Source organism: Xylocopa sonorina, chromosome 1, assembly GCF_050948175.1.
Source record: "Xylocopa sonorina isolate GNS202 chromosome 1, iyXylSono1_principal, whole genome shotgun sequence".
Classification (NCBI taxonomy): domain Eukaryota; kingdom Metazoa; phylum Arthropoda; class Insecta; order Hymenoptera; family Apidae; genus Xylocopa; species Xylocopa sonorina.
The window spans coordinates 6,914,925-6,933,989 of record NC_135193.1 but is presented as its reverse complement, the minus strand read 5'-3'; the positions used below and the strand labels follow the sequence as shown (position 1 = coordinate 6,933,989).

Sequence of the window (19,065 nt, the reverse complement as noted above, 5' to 3'; positions counted from 1 at the left end):
AACGATTTTCTTCGCAGTTGATCGCGCGACGTTTCGCGAGAAAGTCGTGAAAGTTCAGCTGGGAAAAGGGAACGGGCGATCCTTTTTCGTCGGTCGTTACTACGCGCATTATCGCCTACCAAAAAGCTACGCGAAACAACGTGATGCACGATCTCTTCTCGTGACGCAAACAGGCAAGGATTAATGCGACGATCAGTCTCTGCCTGCGTTGAAAGTACTCATTTGGTAACTGTTTCTTGATGATAACTTACTGTCATATCAGATGCCTCGCTCGAACGTATCCTTTAATTGACTATTTGTTAGCCGGCTCGGTTTGTTACGGCCGCGAGAGGTACCTACTGCTTCGGGATATTGAAATCCGTCATTTGTTTCAATTTGTTTGTCATTGTCCGCGAGCATTTATCAATGCGCGGCCATTGCGCGAAACCGTACGCGTCTGTCTCGCGTTCTTCTTGCCCGTTTTTCGCGTTACGCTTACTTGGTTTACTAATTCCTTGCAAGCGTAATGAGTCGAAGTGTGACGAGTTTCGCTCGTTCTCGTCTCTATTTTTCTAGAAAGCGTCTGCCAATCGATCACGAGTACAGTAATTAACAGTAACAGTGATGTAAGTAATTTACTCTACTTCTACGGTTTTGTCAAAGTAGACGAATACAACCTGGATAGAGCAACTTGAGCCTGAACGAAGCTTGAAAGGGATCAAAGAGCGAGTGAAACGAAGAGCCAAAGAAACAGATTAAAAAAGAAACGTCTGCTCACCTGTCGTACATACTGTCGCTGTGCAAAAACGTTCGGTGACGATCGCTTTGTCTGACGAACTGTTGGAACTCTTCCTCGTTCTGAGAGTTATCCAGAGCCTTCTCCTCGTTCACCGATCTGCGTTCACGGCGTCGATCCTCGGTGTATATCTCGTTCATCGAACTGTCGTCCGCGATTGAAGCCATCTTCCTATCTGTGACAAAAAAAAAGAACGTTAGATGGAAGTATCCAGTCAGCAGACGTTACAACTGCATCAATTTATATTCGCAAGATGTTCGATTTTTCACAGTTTATGAAAGCGTGGATTCCGATCGAGGAAGCGTACGGAAATATAGAGCGGATAATTAATGATGGAAGATATAGAATCGAACAAATGCTTGCACGTGAAACTCTGTAGAATCGTGAAGTTGCAATGAAGCCGTTCTCGTAAACGGAACCTCCACTCAGTCTCTTTGAGAAGTGATTTCCATCGTCTCGCGGACATCAACTATTAATCACTCTCGTGACGAAGAATTGATTGAGCGAACCTGGCATCCTAGAGCATTTCTTCAAGCCGCGCGTCTTCCATGTACGGAATAAGGAAAATGAAGAGGACGAGGGAAGGCTATTCCGTTCCTGTACGAAAATTGAGAGGACGATCTCAAAAATCCGAAGCGCGCGAAGCCTCTGGGGACCCATTCGCGCGATCCGATTAATCTCTCTCGTAGAAAATACAATGTTCTCTTTCTAACCTAATTACACGCATTACCTCACCGCTGGCTACCATTGCGATATCGTTTTCTACGAATCGGATTCTTTTTCCCTTTTTTTTCCCTCCCAACGTCACGTTTAATCTCCGACGATGAGAAAGTGGGGCGGAAGAATGTCCTTGCCTGGTGAAACACCAGGGTTCGATTAATGGTCGAAACAAAAGCGGAACTGTTCTTGGCGCAGCTGTTGGGTATTATCGGGGAACCGTGGCAATGATCGAGCACGCGTTTAATTGAATGTGCTGTTGACACTTTGCGAGAGAAATCTATGCGTTCTGACGGCTTTATGCTCGTCGGTCCATCTTGATGGCCTTCGAACCCCTCGTCGCGTTAGTGTCTGATTTTTCACCCGTCTATCGACACGATTTTAATTGATTCTGCCAGTTGACGTTTAGTTGCTCTTTAAACATTTGTTTCTCACGTATAATTTAATTTACTTTTTAAGCTGAGTTTTTCAGATTGGTGATAACTAGACGAGAAACTCTTTAAAAAACTATTCATTTCTCTATCGAGGATTAGAGATCTGTCCTCGAGTTCTCGATCCTTTTTTCTAAACACTCTGCACGGTTTCCGTGAGAAAAACCAGTTAGTTTTTTTGTTAGAAACGTGGCAATGATTTCCGGCTGAGCGGTTGCTTAATCATTTTGTTAAATCGATTATCCTGCACCGATTAAGCATTCATTCGGTCGTTTATGTGTGCGTCTATGCACGGCTCACGGTTCCGCGTGTCAAGTTTGCGGTATTAATCAACACCGATGTTTGCAGTACCGTAACCATGAAACGCAAACCATTCTACAATACCACCGGATCTAGTCGAACGGATAGATCTATCACGTTGCAAGGTTTCGAAGGTCTACTATGTAAGAAAAAAGATCGTTCCTCTGTATAATTTACCTCGCAATAAGAACAAGTGTACAGACTTCTGATCTGTTTCCACAAAATGACCAAATACTCGCGAATGGCAATACAATAGATCAAAATTAAGTATATCCTCGAGAAGGGAGCTAAGAAAATGGTACGCTAATAATTTATTTCAATCCTCTAAATATCATTTATGGTCCTCGAAGTATCACAGAAATGCACGAAGACGTGGCTCGCTAGTAACCATGGAATTAATCGCGATACAGAAACACAATGCAACGAGATGCGTGATAATAACGATAACCCTCGTCTTGTTGCACGAAAACGCCCAACCGATCGTCCCTTTAACAGAAGCGTTCCCTCGACGGACGAGCGAATGGACAAGACGATTCAGTAACGACGTAATGACGCTGGAAAAAGAGGGAATCGCGATGGAGGAAGAATTCCGCGGTGGATCAGCCCCGCGGGGATCGCGGGCCGCGTCTCGACGCTGGGCATCGCGGGTTCGATCGGCGCGAAGGGAACCAGCGGTGCAACCCCTGCGCGCGTTGCGGTAGGTCCTGCGGAGGAATGCGCCTCCCATGCAATCGTAATGACAGCTTTATTGCTCGCTGTAATTGCCATTATTATGTCCGGCGAGGTTGCTCGCGTGCATTGTTCCCTCCCGTCCAGGTATCGCCCCGAACAACGGAAATATCTGACCGCGAAATTATCCCGACTGGGAGTAATTAGAGCGGCATTCTGGTATCATCGCGTCGCGCGTTTCTTGCGAGCGTCTCCTCTCCGTGGATGGAAGATCCTGGTTTAATCGTTCAACGATTACCACTTAACGATTCGACTGTTCGTTTCGAGGGTTCGCGGGAGTCGATGGTTCTCGAGGCTTAACGCGGATTAGAAGATTCGATGCTTCATTTCAGAGAGTTATTGCACAAGGTCCTCTTAGTCAGTCGCTGGAAACTTGAACGCCTCGCGCGTTTGCATGAGTCACGAAAAATGGTCTAAAAGTAGACTCAAGGAAAACTCCATTTTGGGCGTTTTACCGTACACAAGAACGGTATAACGTTTCGCTGTTTAGATGCGTCCAGATAAAGCGCATGAAAAGCTAACGCCCGCCGAGTACGTTTCAACCGGCTAGCTGGTTTTTATCCTTCCTTAGCAGCGGCAGGAGTCGTGTTTCTCTGATCTGTCGGCGTGTCCCGGGCGCACCAGGCCTTTTAACGACCATTAGGGCGCGGCTTTTGTCATTCTAATTTCAAACGCGCATTCCACAGCCGATGCCAACCGCTTTTTCGTTGGCTTCGGTTACTGCGCTTACGCAGGGTGTGCCCTGACACTCTGGCAGAGATAATGCGCGCGAGAATGACGATCGTTGAATTGTTTCTGGGCCCGAAGGAGAAAGCATGGAACGTGCCCCGTGTACGAATCGGCACCGAATCTAGGTCTTGGAATTCTTTTTGGTAGAAGCTTTTCGGGACCAGTGTTCAAAGGCGGTGATCAAAGGTCTGACAGAAGTCGCAGCAAGCGGTCGAGTCAAATAATTTCAACGAAGCGTTCGATATCCGTTGGAAAATTTGCACGAATTTTCTCTGCGCCAGCAGACAAGACTCGTTCCCGACGTTCTCCACCTAGACCAAGGGGTTCTCTACCGGTTGTACCGAGGAATTCCAGCGTCAATTAAATCCTCCCGCCGGCCCCTCGGCCTGGAATACCGCGGACGATCGCGATTACGTCCGCGGGTCGATTTATTCCCCGGTTTCCGTGAATGTCGGCCGACTGACTAACGCTAGAGAGAGGCCTGGCGTGACAATAACGCGGCTAAAGGCATGTGCGCGCGACTGGTCTCGATCTCGATCCGCTTTCGGGAAACGCCATGGACGCGGCCGCGGACACGAACCGACGACAAATAGGCTCCGCACGCACCCGCAGCTTCCATTATCTCGAGGCGCGAGGCGCCTTCCGTTCCCTCGGAACGGCGCGTGGGCGTCGCGCGGAAATTTCTATGCAGCACTCCTGGTCAATTCTTCGTTCGAACGGGAATACGAAACGAGGATCTAGTTTCACCGTATCCTTTTCTTATTGCTTCTTACGTCACACGATTTCGATACAACGTCGAACGAGTTAGCCAACTCGCAGAGAAGGGGTTGACCGGTATACTTAAAGCGACAAGTAGATTCCGCGTACGTTGAATAAATCATTCGGCTAATCACGACGATATTTTTCGTAAATGTATTTCGCATTGGTTACGAGAAACTATGGTAATTTATCATACTTTTGTAACGGTACCAGTTCGGTAACAGAGTTCCATTGAAGTCTATCCAAGTTACGTGAAGATAGGTGCGTAATGATTCTCGCGGCCAGGGGATCTCTGATAAATTCTACGTAATTTATTCGAGCCTCAACGACCCGGACGTGTGCGTATAAATCAATCTGGTTCAAGCGAATCCATCGGGACCGTTTCGAGGGAGTTATTCGGCCGGCAGAATGCAAATGGCGTCGACCGATGAAATCGCTGGGCGAACAACGCCTAGGGATTTTGTCGACGGGTAATGTACGACCCGTGACGAAACTGTTCGCCGGTTTTTCTCGTCCTTTAGGCAAGAAACCACGAGATACCGCGCTCGCGATCATTCACTCTGACGTTCCACGCTGTGTCTTCGGCCCTCCACCCCCTTTCCCCCGTTAAATTAATCATCCGTCCCTTTACACGTGTTAACGCGTCCTTCGTAGATGGGCAGTCGTTTGAAGAGGCGCACGAAACTAAGAGTTCCGCGTCGGGGCCGTTTTTTCATCTTTTTTCGCGTCATAACTCATTTCGCTTTTTCTCGGCCCGTCGTTGCGCCACCCTCTTCCGTCCCGTGGCGTTCCGTTGCACAACGTGCAGCTTGACCGGGCAGAAGCCTCGTTTCTGGTTCGAGTTAGCGCCGAAAGTGGCAGCGGGAGAAAAACTGCGGGACGTTTCTTGCCCGTTCGTTAGCCAATCACGGTCAATCATTTCCGAACGTTTTATCATTCGATCCACCGACTGGCTCTCGTTACTTTCCACCCTGGTCGTTGACGACGCCGTGGTGTCCCACATGGGGCGCAGGTGCCGCGAAAGCAGGTTTCGCGTACGATTGCTCGGAAATCGAACTGCACGAGAATCGAAACAGCAGTTTCGCGTGTAGCTCGAACCGACAGCGGTGCAGTTTCTCGTTTGAGTTAGAACAGCAATACGGCGTAACACCGCTTCCTCTATCTCTGCTGACGATGGTAGAAAATTATTGTACCGCGCGTGGGTATTCGAGGAGACAGAGAGCGCCAGGATGCTAGCGATCCCACCACGTGTTTGCATGTAATAAACGTGATAAAAAAAAAAAAAAAAAAAAAAAAGAAACAGCAGTCGTTTGGGCGTTGCGAAAAATGGTAGATAGAAGGAGAACGTAGGATCGTGATTTTTTTCATCGCGCCCCGGTGTTTTTGCGAAACCCTCGGAGGACGATGAAATTCCACGGCGGAGATGAGCTCGAAGGTACATGGAGCGGGCAGCTTCGTACGGACGCGGTGATTTATTCGTAGATTTGAGCCAATCGCCATAGGGGTTCCGCCGTGTATAAACCTGCCTCCACGTGAAATTTATTAAGCATGCACGCTCCCCCGGCTCCTTCCATTCGACGCCACAATGCAGAACGTATTCGAAACGACTTCTGTCACGACCGATTCCAACGAGCCGCGTGAAATTGTACAAGCTATCGTGCCCAGCCATCCCTAGGATATTTCACGTCACTTTTCTTATATAGAAAGCGAGGCTGACGAGTAAAGTTATATGTGCCGGGACAGGTGGCCTATCGGGCTGTTTCGAAATGGCTTATTCTTCTCTCGATATTCATGAATTATTGAGACACTGCCCGCGTGTCTTTGTCTCTCGATTATTCTTTTGTCTCTTCTGCGTACTCGAGTACTCCTGGCGAACAGCCCTTCCCGTTTGCCGCGTACAGAAAAGTATGGCGGTCGAGTGGCTTCCGATAGAAGTACCTGAAACGTTGCCCCTCCGTGTTCCGGAAATTCATTAACGCGGACGAGAAAAAGTCTGGAAAGTAACGAACCAGGGAAATATTGTAATTTCTTAACCGAGGAGAGAAGGGGAACTTTCTAATTAAGTTCCGGTTCCGCGCTACCTTCGCAAGCTATACTTACCGATCCTCCTCGGTGTTGAAGTATTACACGAATACGCGCGTTCGATTTCAAGTGCTATCGGATCGGCCGCGGTTTCGCAAGAACGCAACGAAAATACTGTTACCCTTTCGTCGTTACGTTTTCCCGGTGTTCCCGTCGGAAATTTGACCGCAAAACGCGGACACCCGAAAGGAGTTACGGATGATGCGAACTTTCACCCGAAATTACAGCGTGCGACGTAACTTTCCAGCAATTATCGAACGTTCAGCGGGCACCGCGCGCGCGTCCGTGTGTAATTTGTACGATCGAAAGTTGCCAGCCGATTTTCGTCCCGGATGAAACGGGCGGAGAGAGAAAAATTTTTGGTAGAAAACGGGGAACGCCGTAACCTTCCGCGAGTTATTAAGTCATTCGTAACGGCGCTCGTGACGCCGGGGGAACGTGACGAGAGAGAAAACATCGATTCATCGTTCTGGTGGATCGTCAATTAATAACACGGAAGCGGCTCTATAATAACATACCACGTTCAAATATTTCCCCGTCGCAATTACGTCGCTAGTCCATCATTCAATCGTTCTGTTAGCCGCAGATGGGTTTAATGCGGGGTTCAGGCTGGTAATTATCGCGATGATTCGAGCCTCTAACGTCCCACTAGCGAGGTACGATGAATTAGTCCGATGAAATGCTTTCGAACCCGCGACTGTTTATTCATTTCTCCTATAGTTTTTAAGTAAAGAAGACTCGAGCATTCGAACGATACCATTAGGACCATCGGAGGACTCTCAACACCTATTCCAACCTGTGGATACCAAATCACGATATCCCCGAGATAAAATCGAAGTTCCATCGTGTCGTAAGAGACGTCCCTCGATTCTTCGAAGCGAACCGACCGACCCCTCGACGTGGACGATGAAAATAGAAGAAGGTGGTACCGAAAATCAAAATGAACCTGTTACATCACGAATAGCGTCGCGTCACAGCGTTGCACAACAATCGTCTCGAGGCAATTTCCATTCATGATATCCGATCGAGGATCAGGACCGTCGTCGAGCGTCGATTTCGGTGGATCTCAAACATAATAAAGCCGATAACCGGCTGGCGGCGGGGGAGGCGGAGGGAGGAGGACCTCGAAACGGTAATCGGGAAGGGTTGGGTGCACGTAATGCCTGTCATTTCTCCCAGGTAACCCGTAATAACACGGGTTCGCCCGATCGTCGGATCGTGTCGCGATCCACGCGGGGATCAAGATCGGGAAGCGGGAGGAGAAAGAATGGGCCCCTGGTGGACGGGGCCCACCTGGTTCTCCCGGTCGTCCGGGAGGGGGCGAAGGGCGCGGCGTATACGTTCGATCTTGATCAGGGTGCCCGTTATTCCGGGACGATCGCTGCGAGTCAATGACTTTTGCATATCGCCGGATCGATCTCCGGGATCGCCGTCCGACCGGGCGTCGCGTACGCTTATTATTCTTCTTCGTCTTCTTCGTCGTCGATATCCACGTGCTCGGCGCCGAGCGGTCTGTCGAATCGTTTCAATGAATTTGGCGGACCGTCACCGGAGTGGACACCATCGAAGTCGTGCTGTCTCCTTAAGTCGCAGCGATTTTACGGATTCGGGTTTTTTAGTCGTTCGTGTTAGTTCGATTAGTAATTGTCGCGAGGGAAATTGAGAAGTTGGAGGGAAACGTATCGAATGGAGTTGACTCTGTCTCGATGGAGACACGATACGATTGTTCTAGATTTAAGTGATATCGTTGCACTGCTATCGCAGAACCACGCTTTCAGTATCGCGTGTCATCCACGATTGGTTCGGTCAATGGCTTCCAGGTCCCATAGTGCGAGGCAAGAAGCGAGCTTAACCGCGACTATTAGTAATTACCGAGATGGCTTAGGGTCAACGGCGCCATTACGTGGCCGCACCCTTTCGTCAGGACGCTTTTCGATTCTCATTAACCCTTTATTTGAGAACAGCTAGATCGGGGATCGGTTGCGTGGGGTTCCACGACTCGTAGAGGCCACCCTCGGAGGGCACACGCCCTCTCCGCGCAAAGAAATCTTCTCATCTCACCACGCCTTCCATTTAACCAGGCGCTTCTTGCCCAAGGTGCTTTTTACAACTCCGATTCCGTACTGTCCGCCACCCTTTTTATGCTCCGTTCTCTTCTCTTCTCTTCTGTTGCCAGCGATTTAACCCTTTGTTAATGTGTGTTGCAGGTCTACCCTCGATTTGCTTGCAGACAAATAAAGAAATGGAACTTTGTACCACTCGAGAGAGGACATTCGACGAAAACGAACGATATTACCCGAATGATTCGTTCAATTACGTACACGAGACGAACGGTAATCACGCGAAACGAGCCAGCCGATCGGTCCGTTCCATTCGTCACGCAGCTTTTCGTGTTTTGCTGTGCCCCAAGTTAACCGGGGGAGCCCGGTTTATCGCTCGAAGGTGCAGAAGGGCTGGTTTCGCGTTCGAAATTCGCGCGTGATTACAGGTTCATCGGCTTAACAGGTTTACCGCGCCCCGGGCCCGATTTCAGCCAGTGCCAAGGGAAAGGACGAGCCCATCGAGCAAGAATATCGAGCCCTCGTCATCCAGTGGGCCCTCGATCGATAACGATCTACCGCGCACGTGCCTTTATGGAGTGCCAGAAAATGTTTCTTCGACGTCTCGGCACCATTTGAATATTTCTCCGTATTTATATATCGGTATATCTCGTTTTTCGACTTATCCTGAACTTTTCAGTCAAAGATCGGCAGTCTTCTTTTCTGTACGAAGACTGTTCGAGATTATTTGCAGGTCTACTCGCTTGATACATTTCTGAGTTACAATAAAGTGTCTTACATGATTTGTACGCCTCCAAAAATAGTCCAACTTGCCCTAATTATTGCACGATGTAAATGTCTCAATTAACAAGCGTTTGAATCAATGCGGCTGATCCACTGTTCACGGTAGGTATCTAGCTAAATCGTCGACCTAAGCGTCGCGCCCTATTCTTGGTGTAAATGCTGGAACACTCGAAGGAGAGGTAAACGATCTATTTAAAGTGATCGATGATTACTCCACCGCTTCCGGAGGTACAGAAATTCCAAGTGGAAAGCTTCCTAATCCTAATACCAAACCACGCCATTACACTAATATTATCGATCTCCAACGCCCGTGATTTATTACCCTTCCAACCCGTTTTCTCATAAATTTCGCGCAACCGAACGCAATAATCCCATTTAACGTAAAATACTTTCACCTTCCTCGACACAATTTTCTTTCTAATCACCACGGACATATTTTACTCGAATGATCTCGTTTTCCGTGAAGTAAGAAGTGAATCCGACTGCAAAGATTCCGTTCTACAAAAGTTCGCTTCGAGACGAATCGAGGAGGAGGCGAGAGCGTTAATGCGAGAATTCGAGGTGATGCACTTCGAGTGCAGGTGTTGGTTGACGCTGATTTCAAGACTCGTCTGAGAGAATCGCGAACGAATTCAACGACGTTCAACCGATCGTGGTTTAAGCTCCAGTCCAGTTTTCTTAAAAGTCCCTTTATTTCAGTTCAACGTAGGGTGGCGCGAATCAGACGGATGAGCAAATAAAAAATAGCCTTTTGCGATCAAAGTACCATCAACTCCACCGCGGCGCAGGAAGTATAAACAAACGTGAGTGGCAATAAGCGACCCGAAAACCATAAATCAATTGCATCATTCAACTCTTACCAGGCACACCTACATCGCTATTAGACTCTCATTCACACCGCCATATTCGCAACCCACTTAATCGGCTGGCACTTTCAACATACCTATTCTATTCTTACTCTTATACACTTAACACCTTTCGCTCGATGCAGTACAATGAAATTCATTTCGTTCGAGAAAATTGAAATCGATCGACGCGACCGTTCGAGTCACCTCGACATCCTGTTATCCATCTTCGATGCGTACGAATTTTACCAGCGAAGAATTCGATTCGAGGTATCCGATTCGATCTAAATACGTGGTATCCGCATAATTTACAGATACACGATCACGCGTAACGTTCGTGGATATTAAGAAAATCGCCTGCGAACAGTCTTCCGTTGAGATCGAACCGGCAACTCCCATTGAAACGAGCAACAAGAGGCAGCGTCTCTGATTACAGCATCTATCACTCTAGTATCATACGTACGTCACGCTATACTAAGTATGCAAACTTCTCGAACTGCCTCGAGACAATGTTTGCCAATGTTTACACGCCTTGACAAGCACCCATGTGCAGCGCATAAAAGTGGGCTCGACGATTGGCACACTTGGGCGTGCGAGTAGAGAACCGCGTCGGTTTAATGCCCGTTCGAGGCGAGGACTCGCAAGAACGTACTCGCATCTTGCGCGCAGAGAGTGGAAAGATCAGAGGTGGTCGATCGGACGCGTGCAGACGCAAATTTGGACAGCGTAGCTCGCGGACGAGGCGAAGCACGTCGCCAAGCTGTCTCGATGGAACGTCAGAATTCGCCCGGGGGGTTATCCGTATAAATGGCTGAACCTGTTTCGGTACAGGTGGTCGTCGCCGCGGGACCAGTCTCTCTTAAGGTGAGTCCACACAGCGCGATACGGATGACACACCAATCGCATCTGTGCATCACGCGTTCTCCAGACAATTGTTGCGACGAAAATTCTACGAAGCGTAGGAGGTTTTGAATTTTCTACAAATTCTGAGGACGGTTAGTTAAGAAAATATTGGGACCAACGAGTCGAGCTGTTTCTAGAGTCGCGTAGCTGGAATTTTCGAGGTAGTAAAATGGATCGTCGATTAAGGAACGAAAGAATTTGTGTCGCGCGGAGCCACCTTTAGACGCCTCTCTCGCGAACCTATCCACGGACTGGTCCCGCGGCGCGGTTACGCCCTTCGCTTTGAAACGAGATTAGGTCACGATCACGTCGCGACGAAACACGACGGGCCGTGACTTCTCGCGATCCTTTTTCTCCCGTTTGCCTCGCCGATGCACAGAGCTTATCGCGTTATGCACCGTTTAACGTTCGATTCGAATGCCCGCAGTCTGTTTGCCCGCCATTTGCTCCGCTCTTCTTACTCTTTTTGCCGTGGGGGGAGCATCTTCATGAATTTGTAAGCGAGATTACTTTTCTTCGCCGCGATTCGAGAGGCTCTGTCAGGGGGATTTTCGTTGCTTCGCAGACGTGTTTCACTGTACTGGGATTTCACCAGGCACTGGATACGTCTGTTGGGACTTTCGACGTTTTTCTTCGTCGGTTGAATAAAGTCTTCCCAAGGGATGATATTTCGTACGTTTCTAAGGGAGTTGTAATTCAATTACCCTTCGATTCGAGCTTCTGCAGATTTCGCATCGAGATATCAACGATATCGTAGGATTCTACAGGCGTTCATTCTTGGAGCGCAAAACCATGACCTATACTTTCCACTAATAAATTTGTATAGATTCTGAATCCGATAAGCATATTTGAATGTTATAAATGCTCGATGCGCTAAATGCAAAAGGCACCTCTGTACGAGAACAGTGAAGCAGGTTGGTAACTTGTTATTTCCTTGCTGTAAAAATGTACACATTTACATCACCGTGGGTAGCATTTTTTTACGAGACTGCAAATATCCAAGATGCTTCAGTGTCCGCGCTAAAATTCGCTACCTGCATTCGTCTTAATTTTCCGAGCCTCCGAACTTTCTAAATCAACAAAAATCGTTTCTCCTACCAACGCGTGCTGTCCGCGCGCATGGTTGATCCATCTTCATTTCCTACGTGCCTACGAAGGGGTATTATAGCGGTTTTCAATAGCTCGTCGAGGGATCCCAATAAAGATTGCACGGTGGCAGACGCTGGCTACGAACTCCATCGATTTCACTTGGCCGTCGGATGCACCGGGTCTGTTTATTTTTCTGGGAGAAAGGAGCGAACGAGCCCTTAGGTGCACCCGAGGCGGGCCTAGGTCCTCGACCGCGGAGGGTGAACGCTCTTTAAATTCGTACGCACGCGTTAGGGCCCACGGGCGAAGAAAAAGGGCAGCAAACGAACGCGAGGGGAACGCACGAGGGGACCGAGCCGGTAGGCTGGCAAAAAGAAAATACCGCCAGCCATCAATTAAGCACGCTGCTGATTCCATAAGCAAACGAAAGCGTGTGTCAGCGAGAAATCTTCATCACGTGGAAGAAAGGGGAACGTCTTTTTACGCTTGCGATGATTTAAAGCGGAGCCACCGAGCAAACGGTTCATTTAGATTTTTCTGTCCTAAGGTTTCTGTTTGTGCGCTGTAGTTTCAACGTAATTTCCTATCTTTTTCCTGTCGTTTCGCGTATTACTTTCTTTTAATCCCACAGTCGCCCACGAGTCAATTTCAAGTGTTTTACGAGGCTTATTTTTTTTTTTATGCAAAGTGAAGATGTTACTCGTAGATTACCGCCGATGATGATCAATCACTCGCGGAGCTACTTTTTTTGAGAAAGCGAGACCATAAATCATGTCCGAGCAGGGGCCGCGCAATTTGTAAATTTAATTGTATTATTGTTGAATCGCTGAAAGAGTTCCACGCAGAATTGATTACTTTGTTCTTGGAATTTAACCTACTCTTTTATTAATGAGCGAAGAAACTCTTCATAAATCACCGCTGGCATAAGTCGATCGCTCCACCGAGGCAGGAACAATAGAATCGTAAAAACCGCGCGTCTGATCGAACCTGCACCTTCGATTCCCTTCGAAAGTGAAAGTTTAAAAAGGATACCTGTTTCGCGATCGCAAGTTCGACCCTTGAAAGACGATACGAGGAAAAATAGGGAGGAATCATCGCAGATTCCCTGCCACCCTCTCGGTTTAGAGCATAATTAAGCTGAGAGAAGGGAACTCTTGCGGATTCAGAAGAATCGGAGAACGGAGGATCGACCCTCGGAGAAACTCGGAAGATCACCGCGTAACTCAACAGCGAGAGCGGCTTGGCCGACGAAATAATTAATCCCCGCGTCCGCGGACAATGTAATGCCTCGACAGCGGAATGTTAATCGAGCTGTCGAAAAAAACCGGTCGCTCGGTGGCCGCGCGAACGAGGACGTAAGACAAGGGAAGCGAGGGGGAGCGTTTCCTGCAGGGGGGCCCCTGTCCATTTATTTATTCGCGAATGGTGGAGGCCCCTCGCGCGGCACCCTCGGATGAACTTTCGCCGCGCGACGCACGCGTGACACGCCGCCTTAAAAACGGACGGGAACGGTCATGAATAAAACGATACGTATCGGAGTCACCTGGACGGACGTTTTGTATCGTGTAACCCACGACCGTGGCGGGCTGCGCCTGTTTGTTGCACACGTGTGCATCCCTGGTCCCGCCTAATGCACGCCGTCCCGAGGTGCATGCATTATTAATACGTTTTCGGCGCGGGACCCACGATCAACCCCCTCTGTCCAACGTGTACACCGCGCCATCGATGGTACGCCCGTTCCCAGCGAGGTATCCGAACGAGATTCTTAAACGGTGTGCCTAAAACTCTTCGAGATTTATTTTCCCCTTCGAAAAGAGCCATTACATATGTCTGTCCCATGTGGAACTTTCGATGGAATATTTGTTTTGCAGAAACACGAGTGTCGCGGTTGGTTGGATTATTTGGAAATTTTTGTCAGAAACGTATCGAACGGTTCCTCGCGTACGGGAATGATGGCACAGTTCTCGAAGCTGGTTTCAAATTGTTTAAGATAATTGATAATTAAGAAGAGTAGACTCACCAATGACGCCGCAGCTCTGGGGCGTCGCACCCCGGTCATCGATATCGTTCGTGCGACCGCGGTGCATCGTGGAGGGCGTGATCCGCTCGATGGCGTGTTCCATCGGGAATTTCACGGAATCCTTGTCACTGTCCTGGCAGGGCTCGGTCGGTTTAATTATGTAGCTTCCCGTCGACGTTCTCACGTGGCCCGTCTGCGGCAAAAAAAAAGGCACCCGAAAAATTCGGTGAGTCACTGCCCCATGATTGGCCTTCATCTCCTCAATGAGACGAGCTACCTACTGGCCAACTCTCTTTTCTTTTCTTCCTACTCCCGGTGAGCATCCCCGGTTCAGTCCCTTTTTTTTTCTTTCTTTCCCCCCCTCCCGTTCGCCTCGCGAGCATCGAACCGTGAAACATCGACCAATCGCCCGCGTAATTTCTCTAGCCGGATGATTTTTCGATAACGTTCGATTAAATCGTATCCGTCGCGGTGAAAGTGAGCGATTCGTGCGTCTCTCTTTTTTTCTTCTCTCCCCTCGTTCTCTTTAGCGATTAAATAATGAACGAAGTGTGTAAACACGATCTTTGATCCTGCCAGTTTATCCTGGTAATTTCGCGAACTTCCCGATTTACGACCAGCCGAAATTGGATAATTGTTTTCGGTACATTTTTATGGGACTTTCGTTTCGCGCTTAAATTGGTACAAGAGAATGATGTTTGGATAAGGCAACTTTTGTGCTCGTCCAACGCGGAACGATTTCAACCCTGGTGTTTATTCGGATTGTAAAGAGGAAAATCAAGATGCTGTTTTAATTTCCAACATAATCTATGATTATTGCAAAGATAATTTTAACGTCGTTGAAAGTAAAGATCCATTGTAAGATCGTTTCAACTATTCTTACAAACCGTGGATCAATGTCCGACGTCGTGATTCATCCGCGATCGAAAGACTCATCGCCGTGAAATTTTGGCATCCACGCTGTTATCCTCTATAATACCACTGAAATCTTTGACCGGTGCTGTTGCTGTCTTATCCGTTTGACGCTCGTAAAGTATACCCTATTGAAAATGGACTTTATTGCTGGAACGTGTTCCCCTCGTAAAACTCTCGATAAAGAAAGATTCCTCCGCTGGGAAAACCATGACATTTCGAGCCTTATTACCGACCTTATAATACTGTCCCAATATTTGGAAAACTTGCTTGAGCAATATACCAGGGATCTTAATGCGACAGTCGTAAAAATCGCAGCGATAAAACGTGCGTCACACAAGTGTCGAGTAAATCGTTAAATTGTTACAAAATTACGTTCTCCGCCGTTTAAGATTATACGTATATTTTCTTGGAGTAAAACGAATGGAGTCATCAGCGTTTTCAAATTATTCGAAGCGATATCCGTTTGATTAGATATGAAAAAATTTCTGGACGAATTGCAGGAAAGAAGCGATCGAGTTTGAAATTTGTTCGAGAACTCGATGGTTGTTCGAACACGAACCGGATCGGCGGGCGTAGATAGCGAAACGTTTCGCGGATTAGTTCGCGGCGATTTATTTATACATGCTGCGCTGCCCTGACATAACTTCCTCGATTTGAATGTGAAACACACCGGCTACATTGGCCGCCCCCCGCTAAATATATACCGCCCACGTAAATTCCGTGTGAGGGCAAACCGCGGGATCGCGGACGAATTCGCTCGGATCAGGTGAAAATAATCGATTAAAAACGCGATTAATGCGATTAACGCTATCAAAACGGCTCCCTTTTCGTCACGCCTCGTTATTCTCCTGCTAATTCGCTTCGCACTTAATCCGGTTGCGCAATTATTCCTCACGTTTCCTGTTCGAACGCGAACCCACACTTACGTAAAGTACGTAACCGAACGATCGTTCATTTTTTTAGAGGAAAATTTCAGTTTGCTCGATCCGATGAATAATAATTTAATGAAATGAAAAGGGTGAAGCAACGTAAGCCCATCTTCCGTTCTTATAAAAAATAAGGCTTCCGTTGTAATTCCGTTATTCTTAATGTTTGCCTAAGTTTGCTTTCTATTATTATTATTTCGTGGAATACTTTGAATTGGAAAAGTGAGACACTAGAGTTACTAGAAATTTCCTCTGTCAATTGTCACATCGAACCAGGCCCACCCATCGGTCCGCCCAGGCCACCCTTAACGTCCTTACCGTCGCAGACGCCCAGTTACGACGCCGCACGTACTTACGTATCCCTTGATTGACCGCGAAATTGCTTGTTTGATCAACGACGGGTTTAATTAAGAAGCTCGTAATTATCATCGATCGAGTAAGAAGCACGGGAGAAAAGGAGTCGCCGACTGGTTCGACCGGAGCCAGAGAAAGTCGACCCAATTAATTATTGCTCCTAATTACAGGAATCTCGGATCGTTGTCGTCGAGCGGCGCAAAGCGATGAGTAACGACGCGATTTGCCTGCTCGAGGAACGACTAACGGCTACTTATCCATTATCAACGCCTCCTTAACGCGTTTCCGCTTGTAATTCCAACGTTTCGAGCGCCGACTCCCGTAACACGGATTACTTTCGAGCGATCGGGACCGGACGGCGTAGAAATCGATGCGTGTTCACGCGGCATTCGAAGGAACAGGATAAAGATACCTGTTCCAGGGCATAATCGACGCCACGATTACACGTTACGATACTTTTCATTCAAGTTCCGTCCGCGATTCCGTACAGATTTTTCCGCGCGACTCTTACCACCGTTCGCGATCGTTCGATTACCATTTATTACCAACCTTGACTCGGAATTTGATTTGCCCGGTCACGAACAAGGTACAATTACGAACGTCTGACAATGGCGATAAAAAGCGAGTAAAAGTGCGATTAAACCGTAAAGATCGAACCACGAACAGCAGGCTGAACAGCGCGGTTTATTTTTGCCGCGCAGATGGGCCTTTTTTCTCCTCGCCTCGTACACGCGCTCCAGCTTCTGCATCTCCGTCGTAAAACATTTATTGCCAAACAGTTGGACAGTATTAAAAACACCAAACTACCAGAATAGCGTCTCCCGACAGAATTCTTCCGCAACCCCGTTCAATTACTCGAGACGCGCACCCCCTCCTCTGGTGTCCCCTTTCTCGCAAGTTGATCGCAACGATCGCAGCACGTGTCATCGCCACCAAACAGGACTCGCGAATTACTCGAGGAATGAAGCCAGCGAGTAAGCACGCGAGACCACCCTCCCCTCTCGTTCCACTTTCGACCGCTGGAAACGCTCTCCATCATCCCCACAAGAAAGGATCGCTCGGCGAGCTCGTAAATAGGAAAGCAGCTGCGCGAGCCACCGAACAAAGGAGGCGAAATAAGAAGGCGAAGGCGTGCACACAGGCAGGATAAACCTCTGATGCGAGTTACGTGTACGGTGCTCGCCATTGAACTCCCAAAGACAACGTGGGCTTTCAGCTGTCGCGGCGGCGGCGTCGTTTCGATTACGACAGCCGTAAACGGGCGGCGGTGGCCGCGTGTAAACCACCGCCGATCGGGGGCTGAAACGGACGATGGCGAGGAGGGAAAGAGTTCACCTTTGCGCGAGCGTCGCCGCGATTCGCTCGGAAGCGGTACCCGGGCGATCGCGCGAGGATTTCACGGCGGTCACCGAAGGGGGACGAAATTTATTAGCCGGTTCGAAATCCGTCTTTATTGTCGAACCTCGTCCCCATCGGCGATCGTAACGCACCCGTCCGATGTGTTCGCTGCCGTCTACGCGCGGGGCCTTTTTATACGCGTGCCTTCGGGCCGCGAGATCGTGTCCGAGACGGCAGCGAAAAAATGCGGGCCACGAGAAAGCGCGCTCTTTGTACCGCGCTGAACCATCCGGTGAAAAAGGAAAATCGCGTGAATTATGGCCCGGACTGATGGAACGGTTTCTTTCGAGATGCTCTTTCGAGGTGGCTTCGGTTCCGTCGGGGACTTTGCGTGTAACCCATCGCTTCTCGACGATCACCCTGATCTCTCGCGTGTATCCGTTCTCCTCAGATTTGGCAAATTTTTTAGCTTCTATTTTTCCTTCATTTTTTGCCTTCCTGATATACTGTTTTGAATTGAATTTGGATTGGTGCTTAGGGGATGAAATTCGATCCTTGACGGAGGGGCTGCGAGAGGAGTTGCAAATATTTCTTTGTATTCAGCAGGTTTATAAGCACTCGGATTAATTGAAATGGTTCATAATTGTCGGAAGGAAAGTTTCGTTCGCCGCGAGTCGATCGAAAACGCTGGACGGCTAATAATAGCCGCAAATTTCAGTTTTAATAGTGATTTCAGGTCGAAGAAATCCGCGTGTACGCCTGTAATATTTACTTAACCCGCGCACAAATAGAATTCCTAATAGAATTTATCAACCGCGTAAAATTAGAAAGTAATTTTTATCAGCCACCTAAAATAACCGTGGAATCGAACGTGATTTTTATGTAGAGTTTCTCGCGAACGGCACGTGGAATCGAAGTTAATTAAACGGTGAGCGATTAATGAAACTGAAGCGCGGTGTATTTTTCTGCAGACCGTTCTGGCGTACCCTTTGTGCCTTGAACGAGCTGGCGCCTCATTTCGGAATCGTTTGCCAGTAGTTTAACGACGATTCGAGGGAGAACGAATAAATTCCACGAACAGCTTCTTCAGACGATTGTTTAACGCGTGAGTCAACGGATCGAAAGTTTAGAAGGGCAACGCCTCTACTTGAACTTCCTAATCTCCTACAAGCCTCTTTCAATGCGATGTTAAGTGACGTGCAGCTTTTTCATCAATTTACAAATGACAGAGGCTGCAGTGCTCGTTTCTTCGGACGGCTATAGCGCGTCTGAAGTAAGCAGTTGTCACAAGGTTATCCCCTTGCTAACTT

General features: G+C 48.3%; 1 protein-coding gene across 1 annotated transcript in view; it reads right to left on the bottom strand.

Moving 5' to 3' along the window:
- Positions 1-19,065, bottom strand: part of LOC143433352 (A disintegrin and metalloproteinase with thrombospondin motifs 1) — a 92,823-nt gene that overhangs the window by 17,717 nt on the left and 56,041 nt on the right. Inside the window, exons 5-6 of the mRNA XM_076910712.1 lie at positions 14,223-14,415; positions 758-950 (exon numbers count right to left, since the gene is read on the bottom strand). Of these exons, the coding sequence (XP_076766827.1) occupies positions 758-950; positions 14,223-14,415 (386 nt within the window). The remainder of the gene's footprint in view (positions 1-757; positions 951-14,222; positions 14,416-19,065) is intronic.